Here is a 21,156-nt window from a genome sequence, read left to right as displayed (position 1 = left end):
TCATTTTATATTTTTCATTGATATGAAAAGTTATATGACACTACTAAGAATTACGGATGCTTGTCTTAATCTTCACAAATCAGTTATAACTTATATCCATCAACCCTTGTGCTCTGGTTTCACTTTCTTTCACCAAGAACCACTCTCCCACATCAAATTCTCATTGACCCATTTGCACCAAAACTCACAATGACTGATCTTTTCCTTCAAATCTCACTAGTATTACAAATGGGCTCATTTCCCCCATTCACCAAGCAACCCTTTTCCCCACACAAAACCTTTGTCTTTCTCGTCATTTAATGGTGTCAAAAGATGACGATTTTTTTGGAAGATAGCTAATTTTGTACAAAAGTTTTTAAAAGTGAAAGTTTCAGAGCAATTGAAAAGATCGCTGACAGTTTTATTGTTTCTAATTCAATATAAGGATCCAAAATTTTAAGTGTGGCCACATTCCCAACAATATGCTATCCTTCGACTTTATTTGTATAAAAACAAGAATATAAAAAGAGTAGTACCTTACCTTATAAGTAGGCAGAGAGAGAGAGAGAGAGAGAGAGAGAGAGAGAGAGAGATGGGTTGTGGTCCAGTGAACCTTGTGGCGTGGGTTGTACTAGTAACAAATTAAGATCCATTTCTATTAGGGATTTTGATCCCAAATAGCCCTCACGTACACGAGTCTTAACAATTTTTTTTTTAATGTAATCTGATGTGGCAGTACAGGTGGCAAAAAAATAATATTTATTTAGGCTGTTAGTTATGTCAACATTTTCCATCCATTACTTAACATTAGAAACCATTTTGACACAACTCCAAAAGGTTAAAGACCAAATTGGCACATTTAAAAGGTTAAGAATCAAATTGAAATTAGCTGTAAAGGTTAGAGACCAAATATGTAATTTACCCTTCAAACTAAATTGGTCAATCGAAAATTAGATTACACATCAAATAACATATATTAAAAAAAAGAGTACATATAGAATGAAGTTAGCACATATCTAAAATTGGAGAATATACGAGGTGCATACACTTATTTATCACCTGGTTACTCATAATTGGACAACCAATAAATTTTGCACCGGTAGGATTCATCAATATAAACTTGCTACTGGATTGTGAAGAATTTGTAAAATTTGAGTATGGTTCTTAAAATTTGCATGGTCATGGTTCTTAGCATTTCCAAATGTGCTAATGACCAACAAACTAGTTCATTTGGATTAGCTGTATCAGACATCGTTATTTGAGAGAGAGAGAGAGAGAGAGAGAGAGAGAGAGAGAGAGAAAACAAAGGAAGAATGCAGCAGGCATCTAAACTTGGCAAAATTTTCATTATGACATATTATTCTTAAAATGAGATTATTTGTGGTTTAAACTCGCTGTCACCTCACTTGTTAAATACTCCATACTACAATACAAGATGGAAACCCTACATATCAAATGTCAGCAGTTCCAATTACTAAAAAAAAAAAGGGTTGACATGGCTACGGTTGGGATGATGTAAGCTGCCTTATGTTGTACTTAGCCCGTTCCTTGTACTTTTCAACGACCCCAATCAAGCACACAGTCTGACAACATTGAAAAAAACAAAAGATTTATCATAGTCAAGAAAGGTTCATCAAATAACAGACATCTAGCAACAAGTAAAACTTCAGTCCTTTCACATGAGTTGCTGTTTTATTCAAAATTGAAATGCATGAAAGCTATTGCTTTGATAGAGAATTAGCTAACATTAGTAAGACAGTTTCTACAAGCATAACCTCTAAATCATTACAAGAACTTCAGGGTACATGGAAGAAAAAGTAAATAAAAGAGACAAAGCGAAAAGATAAAACAGAGTAGTATCACAATCAAAACACAAAAGTTGGATTTGATGCAATGCAACTCCTATAGCCATTAATAAAAGTTCATAAAAAAAAAAAAAAATGAAAGCCAAAATTCCAAAGTTCTCTGAAACTCTTGCTGATAGAGTTTTAAGTTATTTAACCATGGTACCGGATCAACAAAACAAGATTCAAATCAACACAACAAGAGACCAAAGGTTAGCAAAAGATGGTGTAAAAGATGAACAAGAAAGCATGAAACTACAAGTTTTTTTTAGCAACAGAAAGAGAACATTCTTACCTTGACAATTTCAACTACAATGGATTTATCAGGATTTTTAAGATCAACTTTATGCGGTCCAGGGATGGATTTTGCAACTGCATTTATGATCTTCATCCGGTCAATACCACTATTTGCACGGGCTTCATACAATACTGCAAACTGCACAGAAGTTTAGAGAAGTCAAAACTCCATCTCAGTATGCCATGAGATTTTAGATTGTGATGTACACAGTAGCCAAGGGATGCAGTTTGCACAGATTTTATATAGGGAGCCAACCAAATAGCAAACAAAACCTGGTGGTTCTATACTTCAATTTCTTTAGTTCATTTTGTTTCCTACAGTGCTGGGAATATGAAAAGAGAGAGTGGGGCAGAGAAGAGAACTGGTCAGTCTAAATTAAATAAGATCTTCACCCAATTATATACCTCCTAAATTCAAAGCAGATGAATGCAAAATTAGATTAAGGTCATCAACTTACATTAGGTATTTTGCTTGAGTCCCCAACTTAAAAAATAAGGATTTGGAACTTTGAAAGTGGATATCATCACATCGTCCTGGACTCTTTCTCAGACACACATGCCTAAAATACAATGACCATATTTGTGCATATATATAGTCTACCACAGGGAATAAATCCAATGGAAGGTCAAGATCCAGATTGATGTTAAGTTAGTCATTCTTATTTCCAGAAACGTGTACTACTAGATTGCAGCATGCACCAATCTCAGACCATAACGGTCCACCAAACGTGAAAAAAGAGACAATGTACATATCAAACTGGAATAAAAACTTAAAACATAAATTGGTACATACCATCCGCTAGCTAACAATTAACTAATAAGTTTGAAAACCACATAAATCTAAGGTTATCAGTTGTGAATATTGTAAATTTCTAATCCCAAGTCAGCACTAACTGCTAAACCCTTTGTCCATCTATTCAGTTATTTAAATTCCTTCCCTTCAGATATCAAATTTGCAATATCTTTGCCCAAATTTCTGGCCCATTTCATTTCCCATGACTGGATTCTTGACAGAGCATTTGACTATTCTATAATTAACTCAATTCAATTCAGGTACCCGCACCTATAATTTGACCTTTAGTCATGACTTCACGGAATATAAATATCATGATATGCTCGAATACACTTCATCTTCAAATCAAACCCACAAGGAGCTGATTCTAGCACTATGATTAGGGTTAGGTGGGTTTCTAGTTATGTGCACCATTGTTATGCTTGGACTGGGGCCAGTTTCACTTCGGTCGTTTTTTTATTTATTTTTTTTTTGTGGGGATAAATAACATATTTAGTAAGATGAAAAGAATATAACCCAAAAGTAACAATAATTGTATTAATCAACTGAGGAAGTATATGACTTAAGTACACAGGCTATGTACCCAAATTTCCCCCAAAGAAGAATAAAACATACAGTAAGTTCAAAATTTCTAACAAGTTGGAAATTCTGCATCCTTCTGATGAAATCCAATAAAATAAAGATCTTGCAAAATCATACTTGATTCACTTCAATTTATTGATAAAATCTGAGATCTCCTATTGAAATTTTTTTTTTCACCATATTACATTCTAAGTTCAAGGTCAAATAACTAGAACCAACTTGAACCATTACTGACAAAAACTAGAAAAAATTCATAAAAAAAAAAGGGCCTCTGATGAATTTATCCTATTAATGCTGTCTGTAGAAAGGATCAATTTTGCCACTTTTGGGAAGTAAAAGAGTGTTGATGGAAAAATATAATTTAGATTCTTAGTTAACAATGTTGAATATATGTCCAATAGGGTGTTTCAAGGGAAATTATCACTTAAGCAGCTTTGAATAATTTAAAATCAGTTTATCAGAAAAGATATGATATAAAATGGTAAAGTTGATTAATAGTATTACCTTTTGTGGGTTTTGAGTTTCCACTGGAAAATATTCTGCAACAAGAGGTTTGATTGCTCTTGAAATTTCTTCCTCAGAAGCATAGCAGGCCACTTCAATAGGTAATATCCTTAAGATGAACCTATACAAGAAAACAAACATGTTAGCTTGCCAGCACCAATATAACATTTCTTCTATGTCCTTTGTATGATTTGACTGAAAAGCAATTTATGAACCTTGACATGTGTTTCCTTGTTGATGCAAGAGATGTCATCATGTGCTGCACAATATTTATGGGGCTGGGTTCTCGGTCTCTCTTCCGCATTTGAATAAAGACAACACCATTACAAGATGTATCAAGCTTGAAAAAGCGCCTCTGTATAACAATCTACCGTCAGCTCAAGAAAAAATACTAAGGGCACACACAAGTTTTTGAGTCAGAATGAAATGACAAAAGCAAATATGCCACTAACAGCAAGGGCAGTGAGCATATGGTGAACTCTTCACAATATGAGGACCCTTAGAAGGGCGATGTATATAAAAATTATGCATCCACTGCCCAACTTAATGGGAATAACTGATAATTTTGCACTTTCAGCTGTTGTAAAATGTCAATGTGTCATGAAGTACTTGTTATTCAACTAAATGATTAAGAAAATTGGTGACTGATGATAACAAGTCACTCTATCATTATTTTCAATTTCAAATATTTGACATCACATCAGTTTGAGATAAATCATAGAGCAATTCTAGAGACAAACAAATTTCACAACTTACAAAGCTGGCAAAGGTGTGATTGGTGCAGAATCAATTTTACGTGGGCCCATCATTGACACCACTTATATTGTACAATAACTACAGTATACCAACTCAACAGTTGTGAAAAAAGATATATATATATATATATATATATATATATATATATATATATCTCCCTTTCATTCAGACTCAAAAGGAGCTATAGGGTTTCAAGGACTGGAACTAACAGTTTGATTAAAGGAAGTACAGTTGTCACTGGGGTTGCGGCATCAATTTTTTTACTTCACTCATTGACGTTCTCTTCCCTCAGTGAGTTTGTCTACGTGAACAAGACAAAGGATTGATATAAACCACCTTCAATAACAGTTGATTGTGGTGTGACTACCATCAGTGATAGAATTTCATTCTGAGCCGTCCATGATAAATATGAGCAAGGGCAGAATCAATAATAACAATTTCTCACATTAATTATTTTAGAAGTTATATATACATCAGAATATCAAAGAATTCTTCAATTCACAGGCCAATGTAAATCGGAATCAAACTTGAGCTTATCAAATTGTTCCATTTGAAAATGAGGCTGCAATGCTCTTTAAAAAAAATGAAACTAAAATGTGATACAAGAAGAATTTGTATAATACAATTTAGATGAACACAGTGGCATTAAATTGAAAATTTTAGTCCAGAGAGAGCTTGGAAACAACACACAAGACATCATAACATGACAGTAGCAAACTTTACCAAATTGCTAGAAGAAATGACTAGATGCATCAGCAACCAAAAATTATTAGCATAGCCTAGAAAGAAATATTACTGCCCATGTATCATATTTGAATCGTAAAAAACTCTAGAATTAGCCAAAATATTTTTTTGACAAATAATAAACTCTAAGATTATACACACAGTTCTCCTAAAAAACCACATTAAGATAAAGTCACAATCTAAAAGAGAATCTACAAACTCTACCACAGAACAAATATCACATGTTCCAAGAGTGTGGCACCACTCAAATAAAGCTCTCGAAAACAAGGACTTCATCTTGATAATTGAAACCTCAACTCTGTTAAAGTTCAATCGTCAAAATATTACAGAGGCAGGGGAGAGATGAAAGTATTTGAACAGAAGTTAATAAGATAAAATAACAACAATTAGAAAAAGGGCCAGGAAAAAGTGGAAGAAGAACAAAAATATTCAAAAATTAAAAAAAATAAAATAAATTGGGGAGATAGAAACTTGAGAACAGTTTCTGACATATTCAGGTTTGGCCTTCAAATCTGATACATTTAAAATAAAATAGAACAAATGAAGCCAGAAAGTTTAGCAGCTCTAGCTAACTCACCTTGCTCTTATCTCCCAATTCTTCGAGTTCAGCTTCAATTAGTTTATCAATGGACTTCTCCTCCACTCTTACATGGATCACAGATTTCGTTGCAACTGTTTCTACACATTGTTTCTTTGCTGGAGGCTCCTCAGTTTCTTTTGGTTGATTCTCATGATTCTTACCATCCCCATTATTATCATTATCTGGTTGATTCTCATCATTCTTACCATCCCCATCATTATCTTTTTCTTCAGTCTGATTTCCATGGTTCACATCATCTTTTGTATGAGGATTGGACTCCTGATTTATTGCATCTTGAGGATTGGACTCCTGATTTATCGCATCTTTATGACTAGCAGTATCATCCCCACGAGTATCTGATTTATCGTTGTCCTCCTCCTCCTCCTCCTCCTCCTCATCATCATCATCGCTACCAGAAGAGTCAGAATATGAGAACTTAATCTTCTTATTTGAAGGTTTATTAGGTAACTCAGCAAGCTTTACACCCGAATCCTTCCCATGGACTAGCTCTTCATAAAACTGAAAGGAAATGGAACAAAACAAATCAACCAGCATTAGAGTAGCTAACTTAACTCCACCTCATTGATAAGGGGAACATAATGTTCAGAATTTTGTATTTTTCTGCATCCAAGGATAAAAATATCACACACACACACACACACACAAAACATAATATAAACCTCATTCCAAGGTTCTCTATATATTTTGTCAAACTTCATAAACAACAGTGTCACATGGAAACACTTCTGCTTACACACATAGTTACGATGAAGCTTATACAGGTTCAATATATGTTTGACCAAACTTCAATGAAAATCAGGCAACAGAACTTTGAAAATCAAGTTGGAACTAGAAGTGAAGCACAAGACCCATACAATCACATCACTATAATCACAACTACCATAGAAGGAGAATAAAGAGACAACAAATGCTGTTGAATTCGAATTGAACAAGCATCAACACTATGTTTGAACTGAATATTAAAGAGGTAGATTATTAAAAATGAAGAAGAAATAACCCTTAAGAAAACATAAACAATATTCCCCTCCCTAATTTTTTACTAAAACAAAAGAAATATCATAGAAATTATCTTTAAATAGGGAGAATGTGAAATCCTCAAAGATTAAATGCATATCATTATTGTCCTTTGAGTCACAACTTTCCAATGAAATCATTTCTAAGCACCCAAAACCCAATTTTTCCCCATTTCACAAATAAACAATTTGACCTTGAAAACCCTTCTCTTCTCTTTTTTCTTTTTTTGTTTTCTTTCATTCTTTCAAACACTCAGCCGGATTCCACTTGCATTTAAACTAATTCTTCAAATTATTTATTCATATATTCAACAGAAAACAAGCAAAACCATACTTTTCCCAAATCTCCAACCTAATTAGGCAAAATTTTCCATTTTCTTTTTCCTTTCACACACTTATTTTAACTTCAAAAAAAAAAAAAAAAATCTGTCACACAACAAACAGTAATTTTACTAAATGTCATTCTAATTCAACCCCAAACTTCTGTCACTACTAAGAAAACATGATGTAAGTTAATTATTGAGAACCCAGAAAAGGAAAGCATAAAGAAATAGACTTTAACAACAATAAACATATACCCATAAGGCAATTTCATGAGCAAAAACCAAAAAATTAATTCCAACAAAAAAAAAAAAACAGAAAACACAGAGACATACAGAGTCAATAACGTTAATGGCTTCATGAGAGGCCTGGTGTTCTCGGCCACCATCACAGGTGATAAAGAATCCTTGTACTCCTGGCCTTAATGGGTACGAACCCTTCTTCTTCACTGCCTTCTGTAACACCAAAAAAAAAAAAAAAAACCATGTACATGATGAATAACCAAGCTCACAACAAAAACAATACTATAGGAAGAGAGAGGGAGAGAGACATTGTGGGGAAGATAGCGCGGCTTTCTCTTCCTACTGTTGTTGCCTCTGTTGTCGTTCGTGTGTGACTTCGATTTGTTCTCTGTCCCCATATTCAGAGAGAGAAGTAGAATAGTTCGAACGTTTTTCTTAAAGTGTTTGTTCCAACCTTCGAGGGTTTACGAGCTATTCGGTTCGAGATGGAACCCTTTTTTTTTTTTTTTTTTTTTTGCGTATTACATTTCACCCACGCGTGGTTTTGCCAAATTACCTACGTGCGGTTAGAATTTGATACTGTACCATCTGAGGTAGGGGTGACAATTCGTGTTTGCGAGTCGGGTTCGTGTCGTGTCAAGTCATGAGTATTCGACTACATAGGTCAACACTAACCCGACCTGTTTATTAAACGGGTCAAGATTTCTCAACCCTAACACGACCCATTTATTAAACGGGTCAGTCGTGTCGACCTGTTTATCAGATTTTATCAAAATGAAAAATAAAAATTAATGAAAAAACAAACAAATAAATATTTTTAATATAAAATTCAGAACTAACGAAAGAATCGCATCACAAATAATCATTCAAAATTAAAGTATATCCCAATATCACAAATAATCAATCACAATATGTCAAAGAAAATAAATCACAACAACTAATAAGTTTATATACCTAGAGTTTGAAGGGTATATTGGTAAAATATCATTTAATTAAACGGGTCAGACGGGTCAAACAGGTTCTATGTGTTCAACACTAACCCAACCCATTTATTAAACGGGTTAGTCGTGTCAACCCGAATATGACACGAACCCGTTAAGCCTCAACCCATAACCTGCTAATTTCGTGTCGTGTCGTGTCGGGTTCGCGGGTCGTGTCAAATTTTGCCACCCCTAATCTGAGGTTAGCTTACTGAAAGTTATGGTTATATTTAGCAATAGCTTTTGTTTTTTATTATCAAAAATTCGTTTTTTAGGAATATAAATTTGTTTTTTGTATTTTTGAAATAAAAAATAAGTTTGGTTAGTTGAAAATAAAAAGATAATTTTTTGAAGAAAAAATAGAAAATTATAAAATATATTGTTACTAGGATTTGAACTCTAATGCTAACTTATTAAATGAGATAGATTTATTAAATTAAATGCGCATTTTCATTGGGTTTTGAAAATTGGAAACTAAAAACAGCTTTTTGCATGTTTTCAGGTTCCGTTGCAAATTAAGTTTTGAAAACAGTTTTTGTTTTTTGTATAATTTGTGGTTGCCAAACAAGTTTTTTAGTCTAAAAAAAATTATTTTTGGAAATAGAAAATAAAGAAAAAAAAACAATTGCCAAACATATCCTATGTAACCAACTTCTGTAAAAAATATGGCTATATATGTAATTTTGTTCCACTTTTATGTCCCTCTCCTCCAGAAACATATAAATACAAGATTAAAAAGAATTCAATGGAACACTTGTATTATGGGATTTCAAACCACAATTAAACAACATAAGTTATGTTTGGTAACAGTTTTTGTTTTCTATTTTCAAAAACTTGTTTTTGGGAATATAAAGAAAAAAACAATTTTCTTGTATTTTTAAAATAAAAAACATGTTTGGTTAGTTAATATTAAAAATACAGATTTTTGAAGAAAAAAAATAGAAAATACTAAAATATATTGTTCATAGATTTGAACTCTAATTGCTAACTCATTAAATGAGACAGATGCATTAAATTAAATGCGTGTTGTGGGTGCCCGAGGACCAATGATGAAATTGAAGAATCACAGTGTGGGGGGAATGCCACAGGCCATGGGCCCGAGAAGGAAGGTTGCTTGGGGAGGGGAAGAGATAAATCAAAAGGACTTTAAAGCATTCCAAGTGGGAAGAGGAATATGATGAGAGGGAATCAGAGATCATAAGGGAAGTTTCTAGTTTAGGGTAGCCTGTAGCCTTCGCATTAAATGGTGGGCAACAACTTTAAATACAAAAAAAAAAGGTTCTATAGTTATGTTTTTAAAACGTGGCTATAGATCAGAAAAACGTGGCTATAGAACAATTTGGTCTATAGCCACGTTTTTTTAGGCCACGTTTTTAACCGTGGCCTAAAACCTGGGACTATAGGCCCGAGTCATGGAAAATATTGATTAAACCAAGTGTGTGTTCAGCAAGGGCAAAAAAGTAAATAAATAAATAAAAACCCTAGACCTAAAATCGAAACCCTAAACCAAAAATCGAAACCCTAAACCAAAAATCGAAACCCTAAATCCAAAATTGAAACCCTAAACCTAAAATTGAAACCCTAAACGAAAAATCGAAACAATCAATTTAAAAAACTTACTGTTAGTTAGCCTTGTGAGTGTCTTGAGTGAGATTGAGAGTTGGAGAGAGAGAGAGGGAGGGAGGTCCGAGTGAGATTCAGAGAGAGGTTGTTTTGTTCCTGCAAGAAAAAAATAGAATATCAAAATCCCATGAAGCAAATCCCTCAAAAAAGTCCATTTAAACCCTAAATTGAAACCCTAAACCTAAAATCGAAACCCTAAACCTAAAATCAAAACCCTAAACCAAAAATTGAAACCCTAAAACACAAATGGAAACCCTAAAACAAAAATCAAAACAATGAATTTAAAAAACTTACTGCTAGTCGGCCTTGTTAGTGTCTTGAGTGAGAGAGAGAGAGAGAGAGAGAGAGAGAGAGAGAGAGAGAGAGAGAGAGAGAGAGAGAGAGAGAGACCCAAGGTAGCGCCGGTGATGGTGGACTGGGCTTTGTTGGCACCGGTGTGTAGGATCGGTGGTGGAGATTGTTGGGAGTCACTTAGGGTTCGAAGGGCTTAGACATAGAGTTTTTCTATTTTTGGTAAAAATTAGAGAGTGCCTTAGGGGTTGCTTTTTATTTAATTTATAGTGGGTGTTGTAGCCCTGTTTACATAAACACAGCTTCAAGGGTGCTTGAAGCCGTGTTTATATAAACGCAGCTTCAAGGGTGACTATGACCGTCTTTTTCAATAAATGGAACTTTAGGACAGACCTATAGCCGTGTTTTATACACGTGGCTTCAAGACGTATTTAAAAAAAAAAAAAAACATTTTAGATGGGCCTAAAGGCGCATTTTAAAAACGCGGCTTAAGCCCAAAATGAGAAAAACACAGCTGGAACACCAAGAAACGTGGCTACAAACTTGATCTTGGGTAGAGTTTCATGCACGTGGCTATAATTCTAGCGTTGTAGCTGCGTTTCAATGAAACGTGGCTCAAACAGGGTCTTAGGCCACATTTTTGAAAACGTGGCCTAAGATCCACGTGTTTTGTAGTGTTTATCAACTACATTGATGAGGAAGTGACCTGAACAGTGCAAATCACAGCTAAGCAGATTCATTCCATCATCTTCATCAAATGTAGAAAGAGACAAATGTCATGAGAGTAAGCTAGTTAAGTAGGGATGGATGGTCAAGATTTGAAGTAGGGGAGAGTATATAAGGAAAAGATAGTTTCCAAAGAAAGGGGGTGAAAACAAAAAAGATCATTGAAAAAAGATCATTGAGAGAAGAACATGAATAGTACATTTCTCTATATAACTTTGGCCTTCTCGGGCAAGCTTGTATTAAGGGACTGGCATATAAACAAGGCCTTCCTCCTTATTCTCATCACCGGGCTAAGCCCTCTCTTGTTTTTTGATTCCCTTTCTAACCAATTTATTGATTTTGGCCTAAGTTGAACCCTACAAGTATACTATTCTAAGTGGGCTTGGGTTGACAGAATTTTAAGTGCATACACATGTTTTTATAAACTTTTGAAAATTAAAAACTGAAAACAACATTTTACATATTTTCAATTTCCTTCACAAATTGAGTTTTGAGAATAATTTTTGTTTTCTATCCATTTTGGGTTACCAAACAAATTTTTTTGTCACAAAAATAGAAAATTGTTTTTAGAAACAAAAAATAAGGGGAAAAAATAGTTACCAAACATACTCTTAAATTTCGATCAAATCTCAGGTGGGTAAAGTGTCAAATTTCAAAATACATGTAGGCAACTTAAATTTCGATCAAACCATGTGTGGGTAAGTTGTAATTTACCATTTTTGTTTAGCTACTACTATTTTTTTTAATGAGCAAGACTTAGGTACAGTATTTAAGTGTTGTTCCTTGTGATTTTTTTTTCATGGATAGAAGTGTATTTTTTAAATTTAGTAGCCACATGACAGAATTTTAAGAATAGAATCTAAGGAATAGCACCTAAAGTACTGTACACAAGTTTTCTCATTTTTTAATTGTGGTAAAAATTTATATATTTTTAATTAGGAGGATGGATATGTAGAATTTATTAGATAGTTTTAAATTAGGGCTAATAAGGTTATTCATACTTGTTTTGTAATTTTTTAAAAATAATAATAAAAAATGATTTTTTCACCCATGTCATGTCTTAACCAATATCATTAATCTAGGAGAATCGGCAACAATTAAGAAGATGTATCTTGAGTAAGAAATGGATTTTGTAGTTTATGTGGTTTTCTTATAACAAATTTGTCCATAGTGCTAGAAAGAGAACAAAAGATAAACTATAAGTTCATTTGGTATATTGTTTCTTAATACAATAAGCATTTTAATTATTGTAACTAAGTTTAAATTTTAGAAATTATTTATTGTTTCTAAATACAATAAATATATTAATCACTTTTGTTATTGTTGGAGCATTTTAATATTATGTAATTAAAATGGTTTATATTCCGACATAAATATAATTGTAAAGATGTGGAAGTTAATATGAAAGATAAGGAGCTAGTGGAATGTTTAATCCCACATTGAAAAGGAGAGAGACTCTTTTATTCTTTTTAATTGCGATAATTAATGGGCTAATATGTATTACTTCAGATATTGGAGAAATTATTAGGTTTACCAGAAGAACTGTTGACGTGATCCTCCTTGACCTCACAACCAATTAAATGTTGTTATTTATGCAAATGTGACATCATTTGGTAATTTTTATTTTTGTATTCCTTGTGTTGATTAGGAAGCTCACACATACATTTGCATAGATGACATCATTTCATTGGTCAGGGAGAATCATATCAGCAATCCTCTTGGTATAAATAGTCATTTATCCAGATATTGGGCTAAATACATTCAGAATAAATTTTCATATTCATTAGTGAGTAAATGACATTTTTATTATAGAAAATGAAGAGTTATTCATCCATTTAATGGATTAGCTGTTTGAGCCTATTTATTAATCAAAAAACTCCTTATCTAGTTCATTAATTGTGTAACTCCAGCCCACCAGATTTATCTCTAGCAATTAATCTTGTAACACCCGCTACATTAGAATTTTGGACCTAATTAATCAAATTAATTTGTGTAATAATTTCGTGAGACCCATGGAGCCCATAAATAGACTCATTCAGACCCAATATAGAGTTTGAACATTTTGTGCAAAGGTTGTTCTAGCCATACTGCATTGGTTTGGCCAACCAAGGGTTTGAATCTCCTTAAAGAAAGCGAGTGTCTTGCCTTAGTCCAAATAGTATTGTGTATTTCTATCTTCAAATAAATAATATTCAGAAGTATTATCCAGTTTCTTTTGTGTTATTTCCATTATTATTGTGATTGCACCAATAGTTATAAGTGAGCTTTAATTATTATTTTAGTTTCTCTTTAAAATTTTGTTGTGTTAACATTTTCATTTATCTTCACTCCAATCACTCCTCTGTCCCATGCCCCATGCCGCTTGTCTATTTTCTATTTTTCAGAAACACCCATGCCTAATTGTTTAATTGCTTTTTTGTGTAACATTTCCGGTATAAAAAAGCTAAAATATAGGATAGAGGATCATATTCAAGCTTATTTCAATTAAACATTAAAAAACTTTGGGTTACGGGGTTCATAATTTTATTTTAAATGATCAAAAAAATTACTATACATAATTCTTTTTTTGTTTTGCCAGCTCAGGGGGTTCAACCCCGTAAGCTTCACTTGTCGCCAACCCAGTTTCAATCAAAGAAAATATTCTCTATTATGAATCTTTTATATAGTGACCCTCTTACATAATAGTAGATCTTGCTAATTAAATTCATGTTAGGATTTACCATTCATGTGAGTAAAAGAAGTATTATGTTTTTGCACTTCGAGAGCACTTAATGATTTTCCTCCAATCACAATATTTACCTTATACTAGTATAAAAATTTGGAGGAATTCCACATGATGAAACCGATTTTTTTAATGGGTATGGTATATGTACTACACATGACAATCACTTCATTAGATCAGTTGATAATGCATATTACATTGAACATTAATTTTACTATTTTCTAATTATTTTTATGTTATTTTGGATTTTAATCTATGATATGGTAAAATAAGATAGAGTCTACCTCTGGGGTTTTATAAAAAATGATAAGCTATTTTTTGTGTCACTTTATGGTAAAAATAAGATAGAGTCTACTTTGGAGTTTTATATCAAATGATAAGCCCTTTTTTTGTGTCACTTTAAATCAATAGTACAAAGTCACAGGATACTATGGGTCCGTTTGGATAGAGCTTGTTGCTGAAAACTGAAAACTAAAAAATGAAAACACTGAAGCAAAATAATTTTGTGTGAATAGTGCTGTGGGACCTATTTTTAATATATTTTTCTGAATAAAGTGCTTATGGGTCTCATGAATAGTGCAGCTACATTGTGTGAACAGTGAAATTGGTCTCCCGCACAGTAAAATAACGTGCATGAACAGTACCGGTTGCTGTTCATGCACGTTGAAAAAAAAAAAGAAAAAGAGAGAGGACAAAACGCAGAAAAGCAAAATGTAGCAACAATAATCCATATCCAAACCGCACCTATAACTGTCATATTCGCTAACAACTTATATCATATTGACCAAGAGTCCATTTGGCATGAATTTATAAGCTTAATTTTTAATTTTGAACTTTTATGTACAACTTTTTAAAATTTCACTTTTTATTTTTTTTATTTTTTCTAAGTACAAGTATACTTTAACACACTTTCAACAAAAAAATATGATAAAAATTATTATTATTATATATGAATTTTAAAAAATTTGTGACCACCCTATATCTTTTTAGGCCTAACATGATTAAACTTTGGATAAAGTTTAGCAACAAATTGGTTGTAAACTAAGACTATAACTCTACTCAATATTTTTTTTATTGGATGTGAAATTTGACAAATTCACATTTGGATTACATTTTCTTCTTATATCCTTCATACTTTCAAAATTTTGTGAAGATCAAATATTAATAACTATGTCACTAATCAAATGTTTAAATTTCGAGTTTTTGTAATCTAAAATTATACATAAAAAATAAATTTATAGATTGAATAGTAAATAACATCCGATTAGCATTAAATTTGACATGTGTTTTAAGAACATAAAGAACATGCAATTCAACGGTTAAATTTTCAAAATATATAGCCTTGTTAATTTTTTTAGTGAGAGTTGTAGGCTAAGGCCACAACTAAGTTACTTTGGTCCCCATAACAATTTATTACGTCCTTACAAATAAAAAGCAAAAGCCTAAGAAAAATCTTATTTAACTAAAATTTTGAAAGAGATGTAATTTGCAACATTAATAATGAGAAATGATTTCAAAATAAGAAAATTAGTTGAAGAAAATTATAAGATTTTATGTATTTGCATTGGTTTATTTTGTCAATATATAAAGTTTTCTTTTTGTTAGATTTTGTATAATTTAAGTTTTTTAATGACAAAATCCTTAAAAAAAAATTCTTATAGCCTCCATTGTGAGGTACTACAAACGATGTTATTACCACTAAACTATGATCTATTTGTTTTAGCAATGATATTTTATAGAAAATAAGTCATTTTTTCAAGAAGCATTTCTTATAAAACTATCTCATTTTCCAATATTTGGTAACAACTTTTAATGAGTAGAAAAATAATTTCCTAACTTTCCTTTTAACTTACTGTAAGATAGAGTTGTTTTCCAAAAAATATTAGTACAAATGATCTCTAAAAATAAGTGATACCATTTATGTTAACTAAAGATAGTTTTCCTTAAACTCATATTTTTTTTTATTCTACCAAATACTGAAAAACATGGAAGACTAACTTTACACAAGGATTTCTATTGAAACAAACGGAGCGGTATAATTCATCCAAACTCCAACATACATATTTATAAAAATCTGGTTGAAATTGTTGTTTCATAAGACCATACATTCATAATACCCCAAATATTATGATTGTTTTATTCTAAAACCCAGGAAGAGAACACAATTGTGGATGAATCTTCTTTATTACAAGACACCATGGAAAAACATAAATTTAACGATTGTAATTATGACAAAAAACACCAATAGCAGGTCCTGTAGTTGCATAATAACATAGACCCTCAGGTTGAAGCCGCCAAACACAAGGATCGCATGTGTAAGACTGAGAATCGTAAATCTCCATGTCGCTGAAGCTTCCCCCTTGCCAATTGAAACTGCAGAATACTCTTAGAGTATCATGGATGATGTATTTGTCACCATAGGCAATATCAGTGGGAGGAAAATCACGCTGTGAGTTTTGACAATCGGCTATAGCTTTCAAGTTCGGAGCAGTCACGTTATTATAGATTTCAATTGTTACAGCTTCCGCATTCATAGAGACATTAGTAACAATTATAAACAGTGCAAGCAACAACAATGGTGATACGTTTTTATTGAAATGATTCATTTTGTTTGTCTGTAATTGTATAACTGGCGGTGGGTGCAAAATAGAGGTGTTAACATGTCCTTTATTTATACTGTGGGTGTAGGTTTGTAGTTCTATTTTGCTTTTAGAAAAAGGAACATATATAGAGTAGTTTTAGGAACACAAATTATTCCACAATTTTTTGGCCACAACTCTTACGTGGCAGATTGTAAATGATTGACTATCATTTACACGTAGACCTACCATTTTTTTTTTACCAATTACACTCTGCCAAGTCACAATTGTAACAAAAAACTCTAAAAAATTATGTGGTCTTAGACTTTTCCTAAAATGTAGATAACACTTGAAGTTTGGTTGGCATTAGCTCAGATTTCGAGATTGGTTGGAGTTAGCCCAAATTTTGGGGGTGTTTACTATATTTGACTTAAGTAAGAAAACAGCTCCATGTAGCTGAAGCTTCTCCCTTGCCATTTGAAAATGCCGAATACTCTTAGAGTATTGGTGATGATGTATTTGCCACCACAGGAAATTTCAGTGGGAGGAAAATCAGCCTTTGAGTTTTCACAATCGGTTGTAGCTTTCAGGTCCTTAAGACTCACAAAGGCAAAAAAATTATAATTATCTATTTTCAGATTAGGTAATGCTATATCTAGAAACTACTTTACAATATTTTTATAAACTATTGATGTGACCAAGTTTTACTGGTTCTCAACCGTGTCCACCACTAATATTGCATGACTTTGAACCCCAAATTCAAGCAACATTCAAATTTATCTCAAGAAACGACAATCACACATTACAAATGTGTGAACCACATTAAATCTCAAAGTACTAATTTTGGGGTGATGTGGGATTCACACTTATAACAGGTTTTCATCCATTTCTTCCTTGCAATTAAGTGTATAATAAAAAATAAAATAAAATAAAGGCATGCCATTGTACAAAAAATATGACAATTTCATCTTCACTATACGATTTCCAAAGACTAAGGGTTTGTTTGGTAGTGGCTTTTAAACAACAGTTTTCAGTATTTAAACAATAATAACACTTTTAATATGTATTTCTACAACACTTAAACATGTATTTTCACAACACTGAAAACTGAACAACAATACTCAAATACTGCTACCAAATGGGCCTAAAAAATAAGGTTAACTCCCAAAAAGAGCTCTAAGTAACCCTACAAATTTGGACCATATTTATCTCAAGCATCGTCATAAGAAAGATAAATAGATGCCACTTTACTACAAACATGCATTTAATGGTCATGATGACATAATAAGTGACTGATGAAATGGAAATTTTGGACTTCAGTAATTTAGTTTGACATTATTGGCGCTACCGAAACGTATTGAAGTTATCTTACAATGATGCAAATATCTCTAACTGGTATAAACCAAGGAAGTCAATACCGTACCGGAGGCTGTACCGGTTTGGCCACCGGTACGATATATTTCGGATACCGGTCAATACCGGTGTACCGTTTCGGGTTTACCGCTATTTTATATATACATATATATATATGTATATATATATATATATATATATATATATATATATATATATATATATATATTATATACACACACTAAAATCTCTAGAACCATGGTTATAAGCATATAATATTTCACTTATATTATAGTAAATATAAAAGTTTATCATAAAATATTACCTCAATTCAGAACAAATTATTCGTAGTTTTAAACTTTAATATCAATTAAAAGGAAAAAAAAAAACACAATATAAAAAATAGAAAGCTTAGTTGTTCATTGCATACTAAGAAAACAAATAATACTAATAAGTTAGTGTAAATAAGTTATTATTATGTCCTTACAAAAATTTAAAAATTACAAAACTAAAAAAAAAAAAAAGTTTTTTTCTGTACCGGCCGGTACGCCCGGTATTGGCCGGTATTGCCCGAAATTGGCCGGTATTGCCGGTACGTGACCGGTACGGCCGGTATTTTTTCCGGTACAAAATAGAAGTGTACCGGTACCGGTGCACTGACCGGTACGGTACGTACCGGCCGGTACGGCCGGTACCGGTACGGTATCGACCACCCTGGTATAAACTATATACTCCCACTTGCAAGGTGGAATTTGGCGTAAGGATAATATTTATTGCACAGTTTTACGCACATTTCATTTTTAAACTAAAATCATGATTTGAAGTCACGATTTAAAAATTTAAAATCACAGTTTTAATTTGTGTGTAATAGTTTATGTGTAATAAACACAATTCTTTAGTGTAAGGGGAATATAAAACATCTATCTTATATGAGGGTGAGTCCTATGTTTATAGAGTCCACCCCCATATGAAAGAGTTATATTATATTTTATTTTTTTAAGCTAGAAAAGGAGATATTTATATGGGTTTCACTAGCATATGCTCTTAGGGTATCTATTAACAAACTATTTTAGAAAACATCTATTAATTTTTTTTTTAAACTAGAAAAGAAGATATGTTATATGGGTTTCACTAGCATATGCCCTTAGGGTATCTATTAACAAACCATTTTAGAAAATTATTTATGGGAAAATAAAAAAGTGACTAAATTTTTTCAATTTTTCATAAATTTTTTTCTAAAATTGATAATTAATGTATACTCTAAAGGCATATATTAACCAGACTCATGTTATATATACATGTCACACAACATACATATTATCCTCTAAATTACAACATGTGGATTCCAAAATTGTACGGGACTTGTGTGTGTGTGTGTGTGTGTGTGTATATTATATATACACGTCTTGAAAGAAATGATGCATATGTGAAATGCTTGACGTAATAATTATTGAACGCAAACGTGGTCTTATTTACTATATTATGGCTGGATTTTTTTTGGGCTTAAAGTTTAAACCTCATTGCCTAAGTGTTACAGAGAGCAGATGAAAATGCCAATGAACTTCACAATATAGTAATTAAGCGCTGATAGGAGTAATCTTTTTGACCATCTTCGATTGACCTGCACAAATGTAATACTATATTCGTAACATGCATGGCCCTGTTCCCTCGAAAAGGATTGCCATTTTCGATTGTCACCTATCATATTCATACGACAACTCTATACCTTTCAGATATTTTTCTTGCTCATGCCTCAGAATTCAATTCCCACCTATTCACAAAAGCTTCTATATATATATATATAGATAGATAGAGAGAGAGAGAGAGATTAGCTTTGAATGAGTTTTCTTACTATATATATAGAGAGAGAGAGAGAAATTAGCTTTGAATGGGCTTTCCTACGCAATCTCTTTTTCTTTTAATGTGATCTGGGGTTGATAACATTCAATGTGTTGCAATGGAGACCTAATAATTTTGCTTATATTATATACTTGTTTGTGAGAGTCATCCTCATTCATCTCAGCCATCAATGGTGTGTCCTGAAACAAAAAAGGAAACAAAGTTATAACCTGCTGCATTAATTGAGTGTTCAGAAGGCATTAAATTGTATTACAAGCATGAGAATACTGCAAATAAATCCAAAAGAATATGCTGAATATCAAGGAATCCTAGTTCAGGCACGTGTAAGTGAATGCTTATATAATATCATTATTATTTTAAACTTCCCTTTAGCTCCTAGGAGTTAGAGCATTCGAATCCCATTATTCTATCATATTCTATTTTGCAATCTCAAAAAACTACTTTATCAATTATACTATACCGTTTTACAATACTCCCAGCATCCCAACTTTTATTTAACAATAAAACACATTAAAATAATATTTCTACACAATAAAAGAATATATCTCAAAACCCAAATAAAAACAAAAACCCAAATCACCTCTACAACCACTTGCTACCACCACAACCACGAAGAACATACCCAAACTGATTTTTATCTCCAAAACTCAAAACCTAAACTGACTTATATCAGTTGAAAACCAAAGTCATCTTCACCACGGCAACCCCAAAAACCCCAGAAACCCCAGCCACAAACTCATGGCCATCGAAACCCAGAAACCCATAGATTAACAAAACCTAAAAACCCATAAAGAAAACAAAACTCAAAAACCTCAGCCATCGAAACCCATGGCCACGCCACCACCTTCACCACCATGAACCCACATATGACCCATAATAAAAACCCCACCCCCTTCCACCACCACCACGGCAGCCCCTAACTCCACCACCATGAACCCACAAAAAAATACATCCCAAAATCAAATCAAAGCAATAGCAAAATCTGAATCCAAAAGATGACCCACACACCAAAAAAAAAAACACCACCACCATGACCTTGCCACACTGAGATCCACCACAAACAGGCCACCATTGCACACCGAGAGAAACAAGGAGTGGGAGACGGAGAGACAAAGTGTGAGTGAGGGAGAGAGAGAATCACTGAAGGAGGAGAGGGGATTGAAAAACACAAAAAATAAAGAAAGAAAAAGTCAAATTGAATAAAAAAACTATTATTTAGTTTTACCATTGTGCTACAATGCGATTCTACATTTAGAATCGCACTATAGCACAATTGCAAATTTTTTTGCAATAGTCTACATTTACAAGTCCGAATGCAATAGGGTTTTTGGACTTTTATGCTAAAT

The 21,156-nt window shown here is 32.7% G+C and overlaps 1 protein-coding gene across 1 annotated transcript; it reads right to left on the bottom strand.

Moving 5' to 3' along the window:
* Positions 1 to 1,300: 1,300 nt before the first annotated feature.
* On the bottom strand, positions 1,301 to 8,162 carry LOC142606621 (uncharacterized). The gene is made up of 7 exons (XM_075777936.1): positions 7,985 to 8,162; positions 7,770 to 7,889; positions 6,077 to 6,598; positions 4,215 to 4,354; positions 4,000 to 4,120; positions 2,119 to 2,259; positions 1,301 to 1,562 (listed from the first exon to the last, which is right to left on the bottom strand). Exons 1-7 carry the CDS (start codon positions 8,072 to 8,074, stop codon positions 1,479 to 1,481), a joined length of 1,218 nt encoding a protein of 405 aa, XP_075634051.1. The 5' UTR covers positions 8,075 to 8,162; the 3' UTR covers positions 1,301 to 1,478.
* Positions 8,163 to 21,156: the final 12,994 nt, after the last annotated feature.

This window comes from Castanea sativa, chromosome 8 (genome assembly GCF_040712315.1).
Source record: "Castanea sativa cultivar Marrone di Chiusa Pesio chromosome 8, ASM4071231v1".
Classification (NCBI taxonomy): Eukaryota; Viridiplantae; Streptophyta; class Magnoliopsida; order Fagales; family Fagaceae; genus Castanea; species Castanea sativa.
The sequence above is the reverse complement of the archived record's forward strand: the minus strand, read 5'-3'. Positions and strand labels throughout refer to the sequence as shown.

What these genes read in the sequence shown, in the direction of transcription:
- LOC142606621 (XM_075777936.1), bottom strand. Translation starts at nt 8,074, where the DNA reads ATGGGGACAGAGAACAAATCGAAGTCACACACGAACGACAACAGAGGC. An exon ending in CCATTAACGTTATTGACTCT is followed by an intron (nt 6,599 to 7,769) that starts GTATGTCTCTGT and finishes ATTTCCTTTCAG; the next exon opens with TTTTATGAAGAGCTAGTCCA. An exon ending in ACAAGGAAACACATGTCAAG is followed by an intron (nt 4,121 to 4,214) that starts GTTCATAAATTG and finishes TTTCTTGTATAG; the next exon opens with GTTCATCTTAAGGATATTAC.